Source organism: Camelina sativa, chromosome 9 (assembly GCF_000633955.1).
Source record: "Camelina sativa cultivar DH55 chromosome 9, Cs, whole genome shotgun sequence".
Lineage (NCBI taxonomy): Eukaryota > Viridiplantae > Streptophyta > Magnoliopsida > Brassicales > Brassicaceae > Camelina > Camelina sativa.
Genome location: NC_025693.1, coordinates 8283866 through 8299648, shown reverse-complemented (window position 1 = coordinate 8299648; position 15783 = coordinate 8283866). Strand labels below are relative to the sequence as shown.

At 41.0% G+C, this 15783-nt stretch overlaps 2 protein-coding genes and 1 long non-coding RNA gene across 6 annotated transcripts; all 3 read right to left on the bottom strand.

The window, feature by feature from the left end:
• On the bottom strand, positions 2121-6457 carry LOC104710728. The gene is made up of 11 exons (XM_010427375.2): positions 6266-6457; positions 5600-6087; positions 5355-5421; positions 4746-5102; positions 4535-4665; positions 4342-4450; positions 4108-4253; positions 3937-4010; positions 3208-3857; positions 2451-2752; positions 2121-2353 (listed from the first exon to the last, which is right to left on the bottom strand). The coding sequence occupies exons 1-11, from the start codon at positions 6272-6274 to the stop codon at positions 2314-2316; spliced, it is 2373 nt and encodes a 790-aa protein (XP_010425677.1). The 5' UTR covers positions 6275-6457; the 3' UTR covers positions 2121-2313.
• Positions 6942-7634, bottom strand: LOC109126651. Its single transcript, XR_002033553.1, has 3 exons — positions 7451-7634; positions 7265-7361; positions 6942-7161 (listed from the first exon to the last, which is right to left on the bottom strand). It is a non-coding gene; the product is annotated as an uncharacterized LOC109126651 (long non-coding RNA).
• On the bottom strand, positions 8362-15768 carry LOC104710726 (DExH-box ATP-dependent RNA helicase DExH12-like). Of its 4 annotated transcripts, none has more exons than XM_010427367.1 (6): positions 15606-15768; positions 15379-15519; positions 15146-15275; positions 14832-15051; positions 14191-14518; positions 8362-13925 (listed from the first exon to the last, which is right to left on the bottom strand). In XM_010427367.1, the coding sequence occupies exon 6, from the start codon at positions 13902-13904 to the stop codon at positions 8529-8531; it is 5376 nt and encodes a 1791-aa protein (XP_010425669.1). In that variant the 5' UTR covers positions 13905-13925; positions 14191-14518; positions 14832-15051; positions 15146-15275; positions 15379-15519; positions 15606-15768; the 3' UTR covers positions 8362-8528. The 4 variants fall into 4 exon arrangements, with proteins under 4 accessions (XP_010425669.1, XP_010425668.1, XP_010425675.1 ...); XM_010427366.1 differs by having other exon boundaries at positions 14832-15048; XM_010427373.1 differs by having other exon boundaries at positions 8362-13891; positions 14832-15275.

Sequence of the window (15783 nt, the reverse complement as noted above, 5' to 3'; positions counted from 1 at the left end):
CTTCCTATTGTAACCTTGAACGATTTCAGTAGCAAGGAGAACGTTCTCCAATAAAAGTCGACCAGGCATAAAAGCTGATTGGGCGTGGCTGATTATACCAGGTAAGATATCTTTGAGTCGGCCAGCTAGCAACTTGGAAATAACCTTGTAGACTGTATTAAGACAAGAAATTGGCCTGAAATCCGACATTGTGGAGGCGTTGGGGATCTTGGGTATGAGAACCAGGTTTGTGGCGTTCCATTGCTTGAGAAGCTTTCCTGAGCTGAAAAATTATGTCACTGCTTCTGTTACTTCCGCACCAACTACTGACCAGCAACCACAGAAGAATTCAGATGTGTAACCATCAGGACCACATGCTTTATTCCTGGGTAGGGAGAAGAAAGCGGCTCTAATATCCTCATGAGAGAAGGGGGCGTCTAGGCTATTCTTCTAAGCGTCAGTACATTTGAAGGTTAAAATGATTGAGATGTCATCCTGCATGAAACTAGGAGGTACCTGCTCACTTCCCAGAAAGTTTTGAAAGTATTCCGTACAGTGGTTGAGAATGTTCTGTTGGCCCTCAATGCGTTCTCCATTTCCATCTAGTAGGTAATGGATGTGGTTTCATTGTTTGGCGGGAAGAGGTCATTTTATGATAATAGGAGGTGTTTAGATCGCCTTCCCTTAACCAAGTAACCCTTGATCTCTGCAGAAAAAAACTCTCCTCCGCTACTGACAGTATATGCCAACGTCTATGCATCTCCCTCTCAATCTCCGCGTTGGATGAGCTTGGACTGGCTAACAACTGATTCTGAGCTTGGAGCAAATTCTCATGAGCTTCTTGAGTCCTTTTTTCCAAGTCAGAGTAATTTTGCCTGCTGAAATCCCTGATGACTTTCTTCTGTGCTTTCAGCTTCTTTGACACCCTGTACATTGCTGATCCAATAGCATTTATAGAGAACCATTCCAAACAGATCAAAGGCAAGAAATCCTGGTTCTTCAAGAGAAAGTTATAGAACTTGAATGGTTGCTTAGTTCTCGGACCTGCAGAGCTGATGATTATCCCACAACTAGCATGATCGGAGAAGTCCGATGCACCAAAAACTCCCAGGGAGGTAGGGAAGACCGTGGTCCACTTATCATTTACCAAAATGCGATCTAGCTTCTTCGCCACAGGAGAGGATGTTCTTTTGTTCCACCAGGTGTAGGAGTTTCCTCTAAAATTAAGATCAACCAGAGCTGCGTTAAGATCAACCAGATCAACCAGGAGAGGACGTTTTGTATTCTAAACCCCAAAAAGTCTCGAAATCTCTAGCCGGCAGCAAGGCAATGATGGCGACAACCACGGACCGTGTCTCTCTTACATACCTTGCTCCTAGGTTTTATTCACCTCTTATCATTATATTTTCTTTTTTATATCGTTGTATTCCGTTCTTTTGTTAAATCATAGCTTTTGTTATTATTGAATATGCAGATCAGCAGATATGGGGTTTACCGTTTACATACATAGATTGATGTGTTTTGCATTTATATTACTTGCAGGAATCAGAGTCTATATCTAAAGAAACACTTGAAACCAACAAGAGTGAGTTTCTCTAATTTTGCAGCAAATCCACGTGTGGACTATGCATCATCGTCATCATCATTGAACCATATCTTTCTTCATGACGGAAGAAGATTATCAAAGTCTGTGCTTACAGTAAGAGCTTGTAACGACGGCGAAAACTCGATGAGCCCAATAGCAGAAAGCAGATTGCAAAACAAGTTGTTGATGGTTTATTGCTGCTTAGCGTTCATGTGGATGGTGAAAAAAGAACATTTGCCTAATTACTTTTGGTTTCACATGATTATGGGGTTGCTTCTGGATGCAATTGAATACGTCCCATGGGTTAACATCAATGGACGGTTAAGGAAGTATTATCTGATGATAGTGCTTGGCTTAAGTTGCACAAAGGTCACGGTTTACTTCCTGTTGTGGTGGGTTTTCCCTATAATCCTCTACAGTTTCCTTGATTTCGGAATAGTGTTTTATTATATTTTTAGGTTTTTAGGATTCGCATAACATGCGGAATTATAAAATTCGATTTTGTAAATTGTGGAAGAAAGACAATTTTTGGTGCATGGATTTGAAGAAGAAGAAAAAAACACAAACTCGGATTCCATTAAAGATTTTAGATTTCCATAATATGTGAACTGGTTTGGATCTCTAAATGTACCATATGTACTTTAAATGTTGTTAAGCAGAGCTTTCATAACCCCAGCATGATCATTTTTATTTACAAATTGAGCAAAATACACTTACCACATACGAAGTTGTTGGGTAAGTTCCTTTCCCTATATTCCCCGATGTATCATCATCATCTTGTTCATGGAACTGCATCAAGGTAATGCAAAAAAAGAGTTTAGAAGAAGTTTTTAATTAAACAAATGTAGTAATTAGAAGATAAGGTTGAGAACATTATTATTATTACTTCCTTATGCTGAGGAATTGAAGGAACGAAGTGGCTAATTCAGGGTTGTTAGGGAGACCACTTGAAAGCCCATGGTGATCGGATTCAGAGGGTGGAGACAAGACGAAACGTTCCACTTTTGCATCACAGATCACACACCTATGATGGTCTTCCTCAAGGCTCTTTTCTCCTGAAGTAGATTGAGTAACCTGTTGTTTACAAGAGCTGCACCAAAGTCTGTGTCCGCATGGGAAGTTTGCCCATAGAAGCATATTCTTGTTACACCAGAAACACATTCCTTCCTTTAAACATGTCTCGTAGCTCTGCAAATATGTATGTCTCACCAAGTGAGAAACAAATATTGTAAAACACGAGAGAGCAGAGAGAGAGAGAGAGAGAGAGAGAGAGAGAGAGAGAGAGAGAGAGAGAGAGAGAGAGAGAGAGAGAGAGAGAGAGAGAGAGAGAGAGAGAGAGAGAGAGAGAGAGAGAGAGAGAGAGAGAGAGAGAGAGAGAGAGAGAGAGAGAGAGAGAGAGAGAGAGAGAGAGAGAGAGAGAGAGAGAGAGAGAGAGAGAGAGAGAGAGAGAGAGAGAGAGAGAGAGAGAGAGAGAGAGAGAGAGAGAGAGAGAGAGAGAGAGAGAGAGAGAGAGAGAGAGAGAGAGAGAGAGAGAGAGAGAGAGAGAGAGAGAGAGAGAGAGAGAGAGAGAGAGAGAGAGAGAGAGAGAGAGAGAGAGAGAGAGAGAGAGAGAGAGAGTGAAAGAGAGGGATTTGATTGCTTACGTGATAAAAGTCGAACTCACGAAGAAAGAATACGGAAGTGCTGTTTCTGATCTTTGTAAGTGTCTCCAGAACTGGATGTTTTATTTGAGAACGGTTGTTGTTAGATGCAACCAACGTAGGAGGTTGAGGTTGAGGTTCTGGTGCTTCTTTGAAGGTTTTAGAGTCATGTGCTTCTGGTTTGAATTTAAAACCTGGAGGAACTGATAAGGCTTTTGGTTTGTTGGGAGAAGCAACAGAGTCATTCTTGTTGATCATAAGTGGCTCAGGAGGTCTTCCTTTGAGCTGAGAGCACTTGGACTTGACAGGTAACATCACCCAATGTGTTGCATCTCCAAGTTTACCTATGGGGACGACTTTCATTTCACAGAGTTTTGGAAATGATTTGATGAAGTCGCTGAGCTTGGGGAAACCAATAGAGCTGTGATCGATATCCTGCCCAAAAATAGCACGGAAATCACCTTTGAGTGATGAGAGCGGATATCCAGCTCCTCTCCAGTTCTCTGATGTATCTCGGAGGTACCCTGGAAGCCAGTTTACAAACTTTATGAGCCATGGTGGCACGGATTTTGCGAGGAATCTAAGAGTTTCTTCGTCATCTGCTTTTGTTGAAATTGCACGCTGTGACTGTGCAAGTTCCGTTTCTTTGCTAACTGCACATTTCACAGTTATGTAAGAAGAAAAGCACAACAATGCTTGTATGTTTGGCCAAATAAAAGAACAATTTCTTACAGCAACTGATATTTGTTGGGTTTAGGAGGAAACGTATATCTTGTGACTGTGTCAGCTCTATTGGTCTCTGCTTTCTGCACAAGATGAATGAAACATCAGATTCAGGTGATCACAGAGGGGTTCATTAGCGAGGATTAATGGTAAAAGAAATGGTTTTGAGTATTGCCTCACCGTAGATTATGAATCTCTGTACTTGCTCCGAATCGCAGAAGCAACTCAACACAGTCAAGATGATTATTCTTCACTGCAAAGAATAGTGGCGTCTCTTTGATAACTGTCTTGATGTGAACCAAGTCAGGGTTGGCCGATAATAGCATCTGTAGGATCAAAATTCATCGCAAGTCTCATAATCTTGTTTCAGCTTAGGATGAGAAACAAAAACAAGAAAGACTAGAAAATTTATACCTCAAGTGCAGATAAATTTCCATTTGCAGCAGCAAAGTGTACTGCAGATAAACCCAACTTGTTCTTTTGGCTAACTCGGGCACCGTGTGCAATAAGTAGCTGCATGATTCTGGATACACAAATGTTCCTATTCTCAAGTTGGCAAGTAATCATCATGCAACCATATAATTGACATAATTCGGAGAAATCATACCTGGTTTGCTGCTTATGTGGCACAGACGATCCTTTCAGGCTGCATTGAATAACAGTATTCCCTTCTGCATCTATTTCGTTAACATCGATGTTGGTGTTTAAAACCAGTTCAAGAACAGCTTCATCCCCTTCCTACAGAATCACATTACAACCCTCAATAATTCACATGTGTAGTTCACATGATAATGGTAATGAAGTAGACCAAGTCTCACCTGTACAATAGAGATAAGCGGTGAGGTTTGCTCATCCACAAAAATTGCAGCACCAAAGAGCTGAAGGAGCTCAATCTCTCTAAGCAAAACAATTCTTTTGTCGCTGCATACACTTTGCATGGAGCTATTACTTCGCAGTGCTTCTTGAATAACAGCCTCATAGATCGTTTTTCTCTTTGGCTTTCGCTTAGAATTATTATCATCCCGTAATGTTACAATTGCTGCTTCTCTAACCTTCTCAGGTGCTAGAATCAGCAATGAAGTCAAAGAAACTATCTCACCAGCCGTGGCATATGCAAAAGCCACAGCGTCTACTTCCTTTGTCTTCTCAGCAAGCAGTTTCACAACTGTCAAGTCCTATATACATAAGAAAAGACTCAACTTTACATGAAAAAGCTTTGCAAAGTCTCTTATATTCCACTAATCAACAACATAGTTTCTCTAAGCAAGTAATTTCACTACCGTCAAGTCCTATATGTAATAAAGGCAACAATTTACTTTCAAAGTCTCCAAAGTTTCTTTCTACAGCTATCTAACTCCCTTACATTCCATAATCAACATAGTTTCTCCTAGCAACCAAATAACGCGTATAAGGAATGAGTGTTTAACCTTGTCACCAAGCAAAAGGATCAAGTCTCCAAGCGAGTCACTAGTGGGATTCCATATCACATCTATGCTGCAAAATTGACATAGAAACAAAATAATCACTATACAGTATCATCAAGCCAGATTTAAAAAATTTTCCAAATATGGTAGAGTTACACATGTTCAAGCTTCATGATTCAAAGACACGATTAAAAGCATTATTCCCAAATCTATCAACCTGAGTCAAAAAAGTCAAATGTGGATTCTACCTGCCATTGGAGAGAGACAGCTCCAGAGGAATCAAAGCGCGTTCATCTTTGCTTCTCATATCAGTACGAGCACGTCGTTTCAGAAGCATCTCAACACACCGTAGCGCGTGAGACTCAGCCGCCGTGTGAAGAGGCGAGAGTCCTGTATCGTCACTCACATCGTTGATGTACGGAACCGATCCAACATCTCCGTTGATGATTGAAGAAGCACAGTTAATCGAATCGTAACTACAACAAGCGCTAAGAAGCTTCAACGCTTCGATTCTCTCGGACTCTGCGTCTTCTCCGGCTAAGAGACGTTTCGCGTGGAGAACAAACTCAGATTTGTTGTCTTGCAAAACGGAATCCAAAAACGCGTAGTTGTCTCTGATCTTCTCGTCGACGACCTCGGCGGCGTGAGAACCAACCGGAGATACAGATAACTTTCCGGTGGGATAGTGTGAGTAGGAGTCCAAAATCTCAGTGAAATCGAAACTCATAGATTCCTCCTGTAAAATGGAGAGAAATCGAAGATTTTAAGCTCTGTTTCAGAGAAACTCAAGACGAAATTAGGAAATTTCTAACACTATAACGAATCCATCACAGCGCAAAGGTACTAAATCATCTTCGTTTCAAAGCAAAAGAGAAAAAAAAAAAAAAAAGTTGGAAGTTTGAGAATCATCGCACCAGTTCCATCTTCGAAACCCTAGATTTAAGGTCTATGCTTCAATCTGCAAACGGAAAACGCGAGAAATCGAGAAAATGGAGTAGGAATTGTTAGAGGAAGCTTGTGGATTTGTTTCAAGAGATTTTGATCGGAGCAAACGGAAACGAGAGCATTTTTTTTTCTTCCGACGAACTGAATTTTTTTTTTTCCCTGATGACAGACAGAGAGAGAGAGAGAGAGAGAGAGAGAAGCAGAAGAAGAAAAAGGAAGAGGGAAAAATGCCTGCGTTTGTTATTATTTCCGATTTATAGCAGTGACGTGGATGTAGTAGTAGAGTAGAGTAGCACCAAGAGCATTAGGAAAAGACTTTATTACCCTCTGTTTCGTGCTCAAGAAGCCGGTTTTTTGCTTCCGGAGAAGAAGGGTAAATATGGTAATACAACTTTTCCTCTGCAGCAAATACATTCAATTTCGTACTCTTTTGTCTTATCAGAAGTATCATTCATCATTGTTGCATAACCTCGTAAACAGCAATTACTTCTATTTTTTTTTTTTTGGACAAACTAGCAATTACTTCTAATAATTACACAAAATAAATAAGAAACATAAATCCTTTGGATTTTCATACGCAAATTAAGCGTTTGCGTTTCAGAAATTTATTATCAAGTTTCTTTTTTTTAAATAGCGTTTCAGATATTTATTAGCAAGTTTTCCAAAATAGTGGTTAAAACAACCCAAACACAGCGAGAACAAAAAAACTTCATACTTCATTGCCAACATTCCACTTGCTTTGTTATCCTCTTGGTGTAGTTTCAGAGATAATTTGGTGATCTGAGACAAGGGCACCAATGAGCTTCACTTGTTCCACTATACATGATGCATTGCGAACATTCACTTGCTCGAATGATTAACTTTTCTGTTTGATCAAGTTAAAAAAGATAAGAGACACAATCAATTACACAACCCAATCTTTGCCTCGTCTTTGTTTTCAGATTCATTTTTTTTATGGAAGAACAAACCTGTGAGATTGCTTCACACAAATCCATCGACAACACATGAGTATACCTCAGGTTTTAATTTACCATGTCTTGTGCTCTCTCATATAAAGAAGTCAGCCTGCCCCCAAAAATGAAACACCGAATCATAATTCAACAAACCAACATAAAATGCCTTCAGCATGTTCCTCTTTGTTAATGGAACCGTACCTACACCCTTACAGCGTGATCCTATACGAAGAAGATAGTTGGAATATTTTCAGCAAAGGTTCCCTTATTCCCACTTTATCATCTGGCTTGCTGAACGGTGGCGTAAATGTCTAGTATAAGGTCAAACATGAGAGATGAACTTGTTTGTTTGTCTGTCCTCCAAGCTGTTCCATATTATCCTCCAAGCAAATCTGCATAGAAAATTAAATAACTATCAATCGGCTCTTTACGGCAAAATCTTGTCATATATAATAGTTTTGTGATTACAAAGCACAGTTACTCAACTAAGCAAACGAGAGGAAACAAAAACACCCCTAGAAACTGCAGTATGAATACCCATCGATCAAGCAGAGTCTACTCAAAGATGAAAAACTTCAAATCTAAGAACAAATGTCCATGGGATATAGATTACCAACAATATCAATATCAGTAAATCTAACGACACTACTACTCCAGCAAAGCATACCTTGATCTATAAACAATCCAAGCGCTTCTTCTTCGAGACAGACTTGTAGAGCAGCTCACAAACTCACGCCAGTAGCCACATAACAGTCCCTACCTTAGAATACTTACTTGACCAGCAAAATCCTCTCCATTAAACTAACATCCTCCTCAACTAAAGCCAGAAACCGCTGGAACAAGTAATACAAGCAAGACAACCATTTTGATTTATTTTTTATTTATTCAGAGGGTCAACAAGCTTTGGACGGAGTTCCCACAATGATGGCTCCATCGACGCAAAATTGAAAGAGATAGAGAGGTTTTGGAGTGAAACTCCAACTAGATTTAGACAAATTTCAAAGTCATAATAAACTCAAAATTAGTTTTGATCTTGGCTCCTTTGTCGAGTTTGGTTAAATGCATGATATACGAATGAGTAATCTAAACATTTTTTGTAGCACTGGACTAAGTGTAGTATTCCCTACACGTCAAACAGAGGGATAGTTTAAGACCAGATAAACGATTACACCTTAATATATATTCTCAGAAAGTTGAGAGTACAGAGATCCAAACGGTATGGAGACTATCTGGAAGACACGTTACCACTCCCCAGAATCAGCATATGGCCTGTATAACATTATTCTTCCATGTGATTACCAGCGCAAGATCCTTTGACATCAACCAAAAAAGAGTACTCTTGGTCACAGCCCTTGTAAGAGTCGCACATGAAGTATAATGTGTATGACTTTTCTCCTGGTTCACTCGGTACTGTGAAATCCAGATTCACCTTCGCTTTCCATTGCAATGAGACACGCTTGATAGCCAGCAACTGGTTTGTCTTGTTGTCTCCCACAACCAGCCACCATCCTTCTTCTTTGCTCTTGGAATACCTGAGTGAATCCACGGGTCCCACTTCCGTCCTCCCCTCCATGTCTCTCTCAAGCATCACTTGCAATGTAATCACTTTCCTTGGGGTCACCTCTTCACTGCCCACAACCTCATAAGCAAGCTCGATGTTTGGAAAGCGGTTGCAGAATCTGGCAATGTCGAGAAGCTGAGCGTTTTGCATCTTGAGAAGCTCTTGGCGTTCTACGTCCTCCATCTCCATAAGATCAAAAACGGTTTTAATATTTTTCCCCGGATTCTCTTGACACCTCTTGGCCAAGTCCTCTGTGAAGTGAGGGAGCTGCAGAAGCATGGAGTCCTGCTCCCACATGCCTTGAGTTACCATCTGGCTTACTTCCATAGCTAACAGAGCAAGATTTAGCCAGCCATTGCTTGATATCACATTAACCATCGCTTGAAGAAGTCTGGTTGCAGATATAAGGACATCACACTGATCCATTACCAAGTTCCCGTCGATGTTTTGCCTTGAGAAATGCGCTTGAAGAAGCACGTTTGCCTTCACATGAGGGTCTGTGCAGTTTTGGTTTTCAAAAGAGAACCTCTGGTGATTGATTAGTCTCCGAACTGTGTCCTCTTCCCCAGGACGTATAGGGATCAAGTCATACTCCGAAGCTGATGTTAAGATCTCAAGAAGACCCTTCATCTTGGTTTTAGAAGACAACAGAGAACTGAAGCGCTTAACGGTGGTACAACTGATGTAATAATAAGAAGCAATCATACCAAGGTTGAGAGGAGAGAGTTCCGTCTCATCTTCTATCTCAATGCATTTACTGGCTTCAAGATCAGACAAGGTATTCTCAACCAGCTCTGTTAAGTGATCAGACAAATGCTTGTGGCTAACACCTTGGAGATTGTAGTAGTTAGGGTTCTGGAGAAGCCTCCTGTACATGAAAGTCCACGTAAGATAATCCACAGCATCTTGCTTGTTCTCTATAACCCCAGCAACCACTTCTGAATTGAAATTATCATGCAAGAAATACTGGAAATGACTTTCCACAGGTAAGGCTTCGTACAGAAACTTCTTGTAATACTCTCTTCGTGGTGCGTGACAAAAGATCACACACTTCCCGGTATTGTCAAGAAGCGGTCGGCTAGCAAGCCCCATCATCTGAAGCAGATCGGAGACGGGATAATCAGAATGTGAATTTTCCCTCACATCGTAATACTGTGTCCCCATTATGACTACCAAATGCGCAGTTAATGGAGTGCCCCAACACAATGAACTGCTCATCACACAAGCCTGAATCCGGCCAGCTTCAAAGAGCTGTATCACTATCTCCTGATCTAGACTGCTTAAACCCTCATGCAAGTACCCAATACCATGGCGCAGTGTCTCCTTCAGTGTTTCCTCACTGATTTGGCTAACAAAAGGGTCGACTTCTTCCAGTTTCCCTATCAAGAATTCAGGACTCTGTGGATTATCCACAATTATCCAAAACGGCTCAACATATTTATGAATTTTGTCGTCCCACTGGAAATCAGGTGTAACTGTGAGCTCCACCCGTAGAACAGATCGAGTAATAGGCTGAACATGTGCAGAAAGAATCAACTTTGGGACCTGGTGGATGAGCTTGTAAAGCGGCCTGCCCATTTTAGGTCTACGAAAAAGCTCACCTAAATCCTGTGACGATAGATCACAGTATCTCTCCCACACCAAATCCTTCTTTTCCAACATCATCAAAGTCTCATTGGGAATTCCGTGAAACTGACGAAGGGGTGTCTGGACACTCCACATCCGCTTATCAACCATTTTAGACAAGCTCAGAGCCTTCTCTGCCAGTTGAGCCCATCCCCGCTTCAATACAATTTCATAAAGAGCTCGCAGAAGACGTCCAGCAGTCTGAGTAATGTAAACCATGTCAGATGTCAAAGAAAAACCCTCAAGCGTTAACCGTGAGATATATGCCTGTAGCAATACATTTATCTTTGCACTGGGATCCTCCAAAGTTTCCTTGATTGGAATCGGGACCCAAACCAAAAGTTTTGCCTGTTCCATCTTCTCATCTTGCCGAACAGTCACATACTTGAACTCCTCACTCAGTGAGAACAGACGACAAAGATCTATATCACCCATTGTTGGCTTCAAATGCTCATTGTATGTAGCTATAGTCCCATGGGTTATGTAATAGTAGCTAGCAATGCGTCCCAAGTCTGTAGCTTGAAAGTATCCACTTTTCCTGTCATACTTAACCAAATTGTTTTTGTCCAAGATAGTAGCAGTCGAGTGTATCAAGTCAGCTCTTCTCTCCTCCAACACTACGTCGTTTGCAAGGGCATCAGGTGCTAAGCCATACAGCGTTGGATTACGAACCATACGGATATATAAATATGTATAACCAAGCCAATGGCAAGCCTCTCTAGCATTCTGAACGGTTCCAAGCACTATTTCAGCATTAAGCTGATCAGCAAGTCTGGAAATAAACTGGCTTTCAATAGGTAGTTGCTCATTCATCAAAGAAAGATAATATTGCAGCTCACTGTGGCCAGTGATAATTATACCCTCCCCATGTTGATCATACTGAGGTCTTCCAGCACGACCAAGCATCTGCATAACATCTAGAGGACTCAGCTCCATCCACGCTCCTTTTTCAGGATTATACACCTGGGTTCCTTTTATAATAACGGTATGTGCAGGCAGATTCACGCCCCATGCGAGAGTTGCTGTGGAAACCAAGACTTTCACATGCCCTTGAGCAAAAAGATACTCAACAATCTCACGATCACTCCTTGTTAACCCAGCATGATGAATTGCAAAACCGTATGGTAGAATGTCTTGCAGGTCACGATTTTTAACAATGTCCATGTGACTCCGAAGAACTCCACGACTTACACTATCTTCCTCCACGAGTCTGCTGACTGTATCATTCGCTATTGCAGAGTCCCGTATTGCTTTTGCAGTTTTTGCTGTTTCCTTCCTCGAATGAACAAAAATAAGGACCTGGTGCTTTCCAGCGCCAGCCAATACTTTCTGATAGCATAGATCATTCATCAATTGGAACCTATGCAAGGGTTTTTTCACAGTGATTCCAATATACTGCTGATGGAGAGACACAGGTCTGTAGCTGCTGTCAAATTTAAACAAACCTTTCTTAAGATCAACCCGCAAAAATAAGGCCACGTCTTCATAATTTGGCAGTGTAGCAGATAAACCCACCAGCCGAATATTCTCTTTCGTGGTTTCAATTTGCCTAAGAGTCCTAGCGACAATGCTTTCAAGCACAGGCCCTCGACTATCATGAAGGAGATGAATTTCATCGATTATAAGAAGTCTCACAAGCTGTGTATAAGTTCGATCTCCAGACTTCCTAGTGATGATATCCCATTTCTCTGGTGTTGTAACAATTATCTGAGTCTCTTTAATTTCTCTCCCAGTTAGTGACTGATCCCCACTGAGTTCTCTCACAGTAACTCCATAATCTTTAAGACGATTAGACAAATTACCTACAACTTCAGTAACAAGGGCTTTCATGGGTGCAACATAGACAATTTTGTCATCTCCATGGTTATAAGTTCCATCTTCGTTCCTATTCAATTCAAGTTGCTGCAGTATGGTAAGCATAGCAACATTGGTTTTCCCAGCACCAGTTGGAGCACAAAGAAGAATGTTCTCTGCCTTGAAAAGTGCAGTGTCATACACTTTGCTCTGAACGCTGTTTAAATGTCGCATTCCCTTAAAAGCTGGTTGGGCCCAATCAGGCATTTCAGTAATCTTCACAAGCTTCTCATTGCTATCCACTTTTTTAGAAACCCATGGCACATGAACTTCATCATATCCCTTACCATGACTTATGTAAGAGCCAGGGGGAAAGTCACACTTCTTCTCCCCCATCAGGAGACCACCCTGGTCAAAAGCCAAGCTGTCCAGGTCAAGCATCTGACGCTGACCCTTCATCCAACCAGTCTCTAAATCTCTATCAGCAACAGCTCTCCTGCCTCTGCCTCCATCACCACCAGTTTCATGCTTAAAATGTCGGATTTCTTCATTAATACTTTTTTGCAGGTTTTCCTCCCTCTCCTTCGCTGTTGCTCTTGTTGCATGCAACTGCTCCACAATTGTTGTCAACTCTGGGGCCAACCCCCTCATCGTCTCCTCAATTCGATTCCTCTTTTCCTGATCTTCTGCCCTAGCCAAACGAGTGCACCACACAACCTTAAGACGGTTCCGCAGCAGAAATTTAACAAGGCTAAACTTTTCAAACTGAAGGTGCACAAGCAGCTTTTTCTCAACATCCATATCATCCCCTTCAGCGAGTATCTTAAGAAGCTCTTCTGCAAGTACCTGGCATTGTTGTGGATCAATCTGCTGTTCATATGCATGAGATATCTTTCTCTGGAGCCAAAATGCATCAATGTCATGAACATTAAGATCTGTGCCCTCATTTGAGTGTCCTTCATCCTCGTCATTTATCCCTGCACCAACCCGCATACCTCTAGTTCTGGTAGTCTCTTCATCCTCCTCATCATCTTCCTCTTGAACCATATCAGCAGGATCACTCTCCTCATCATCTACTCCCTTCTCCTCAAATTCAACAGCCACGCCCAAACCATCATCATTAGCTTTACCACCACCACCACCAGAAGAATCACCAGTCTCTTGAAAGTCGGTGATCAACTTTCCAATGGAAACAAGCTGATCCAAATAGCGATTGTTAATAAAGTTCAGCAACTTCTCAATCTCCATCTCTTTCTCAGAGTTTCCAAATGTTTCGTTCTTGAGAAGAGCCAAAATCTCATCTGCCGCACCAACAACAACATTCAGAGGTGGCCCACCCAACTGCAACTGAATAAGACTAAGCATGGCCTCATAAGCAGCCCTCGTCTCCTTAGTCTTGGGATGATAAACCGCTTCATCATCAGTATCAGCCCTAACACGACGCCTCTTACTTTGCGGATCATTAACAGTATCATCATCTACAACGTCACGTTCCTTCTTCTTCCTAGACTCTCTAACCTTATCCTCCAACTCCTGAGGCCTTCCCATACCAATACCAGAATACCACAGATCAGATGTATCGTCATGAAGATAACCGGTTGACACCAAAATACAACCGGTTGGCACCATAATTCTGTCGTCATCTGCTTCCGCACCACCTCCTAAGTCCGCCATCACCAAATCCGAATCAAAAACCTAGAAACCAAATCAAATAGAGACAAAACACACAATGTTGACCCTAAATCGAATCAAATATATATATGACCCAAAAGGAAATCAAAAGTGTTTTTTTTTGGGCATACAGAAAAAAAAAAAAGCTTTTTTCCATTTTTCTTTATGTAGGAAAAAAAAAATATTTTCCTTTCCCTCATTGGTGTGAGATATTAAAAACACTCAACACTCTCTTTGTTTACCGACATGGTCTTTGGTTCGAAAGAAAGCAAATGATTGTGAAATTTACCCATTCAGTCGAGTAGTTGTGCCCAGGACAAGTCCTTGTTTGGTAGTTTCTGTAGATGGTAACTGCAAGAAGAAGCTTCTCTCTATGGTGGTTATCGATTTACATGTCAAACACTTGTCTACTAGTCTCACTAGATCACTCTTAAGTCCCTGTGGCGGGGATGGGAAATCTCCGGGGTTGAAGACCCATCTCACGAGGTACTGGAAATATTCAAACATGAGAGATGAACTTGTTTTGTTTGGCTGGCTCAAAGGGTCCTCCAAGCTGTTCCATATTATTCTAAGTCTAGCATTCGATGATAATCATCTGATAACATAGACGTCTTGATCTGTTGCAAGCAAATCAACATCACATTTAGGGCGTAGAAATTGAAATAACTATCAATGGGCTCTTCGATAAATCACAAAGTTCGGGAAAAATCCCATCATACAGAATAGTTTTGTGATCACAAGCACAGTTACTCAACTAAGCAAAAGAAGAAACAAAAACACCTCTAGAAACTGCATAAAGAATGCCATAGATCAAGCAGAGTCTACTCAACGATAAAATACTTCAAAACACAGAAAAAATGTCCCAGGGAAACAGATTTTACTAACAATATCAGTAAAATCTAATGACACTACTACTCCAGCAAAGCATACCTTGCGCTATGAATAATCCAAGCTCTTCATCTTCAGGACAGACCTGTAAAGTAGCACATAAACTCACACCATAGCTCTGCTTCTTCGAGACACGCCTGTAAAGCAGCACATATCCACATAACGGTCCTAAGAAAACACCACCGGTTTTAAAATGTTTACTTGACCTCTCTATTGAACTTGCATCCTCCTCAATTAAACCCTTAAATTTAGCCGGAAACTGCTGAAAAAATGTAATATGAGTAAGAGAAAACCTCTTGGTATTGTTCCATAACAGTAAGGGGCCTAACACAAGCTTCAGTCTCTAAGACAAATACCATTCAAGCCGAAAAGAACATCATAACCCACCAAAACTGCGCAATCTTCAATTATATAAACCAAGTATTCCACTTTTGGCAAAACCATCACTGATAAAGCCACTCTAGACACAGAATCGTTGCCCACAATCTTGCAAACCACCATATTCCATACAAGTTTCAGCTACCAATGTAAAGGCAAAGAAATCTCCATAAACAGAAACTCTTAAGTAAAATCTAATAGCTTCCCGTACCTCTCTAAACGACGAAACAACTCTTGAATGTCGGAGTGAAACTTGGGACAATAACACAGAGGTAAGCTTAGATTGGTCTCAAAGAAGGTGCGATGTTGCAAAGCTCGCCACTTTGAAGACATTTTTGTTTTACAAGTTGAGCTGAGAGATTAAAAAGGAGAAAACTTTCAAAATTAAAAATTGAAACTTTTAATTTTACACTAAAAAAGAATTGAAATTTGTTGTACCTTTTTGGTGGTATTGTAATCGTAGATGATCAACGAGCTTCAGATAGCGAGGTCCTTCAATGTCGTCGGCTCCGTCAAAGAACAAGTTTTAATTTTTGAGAAATTGAAAGAGACAGAGAGGTTCTAGAATGTGTTAAGATTTAGGAAAAAATGCTTCTTTTTTTTTTTTTTTTTTTTT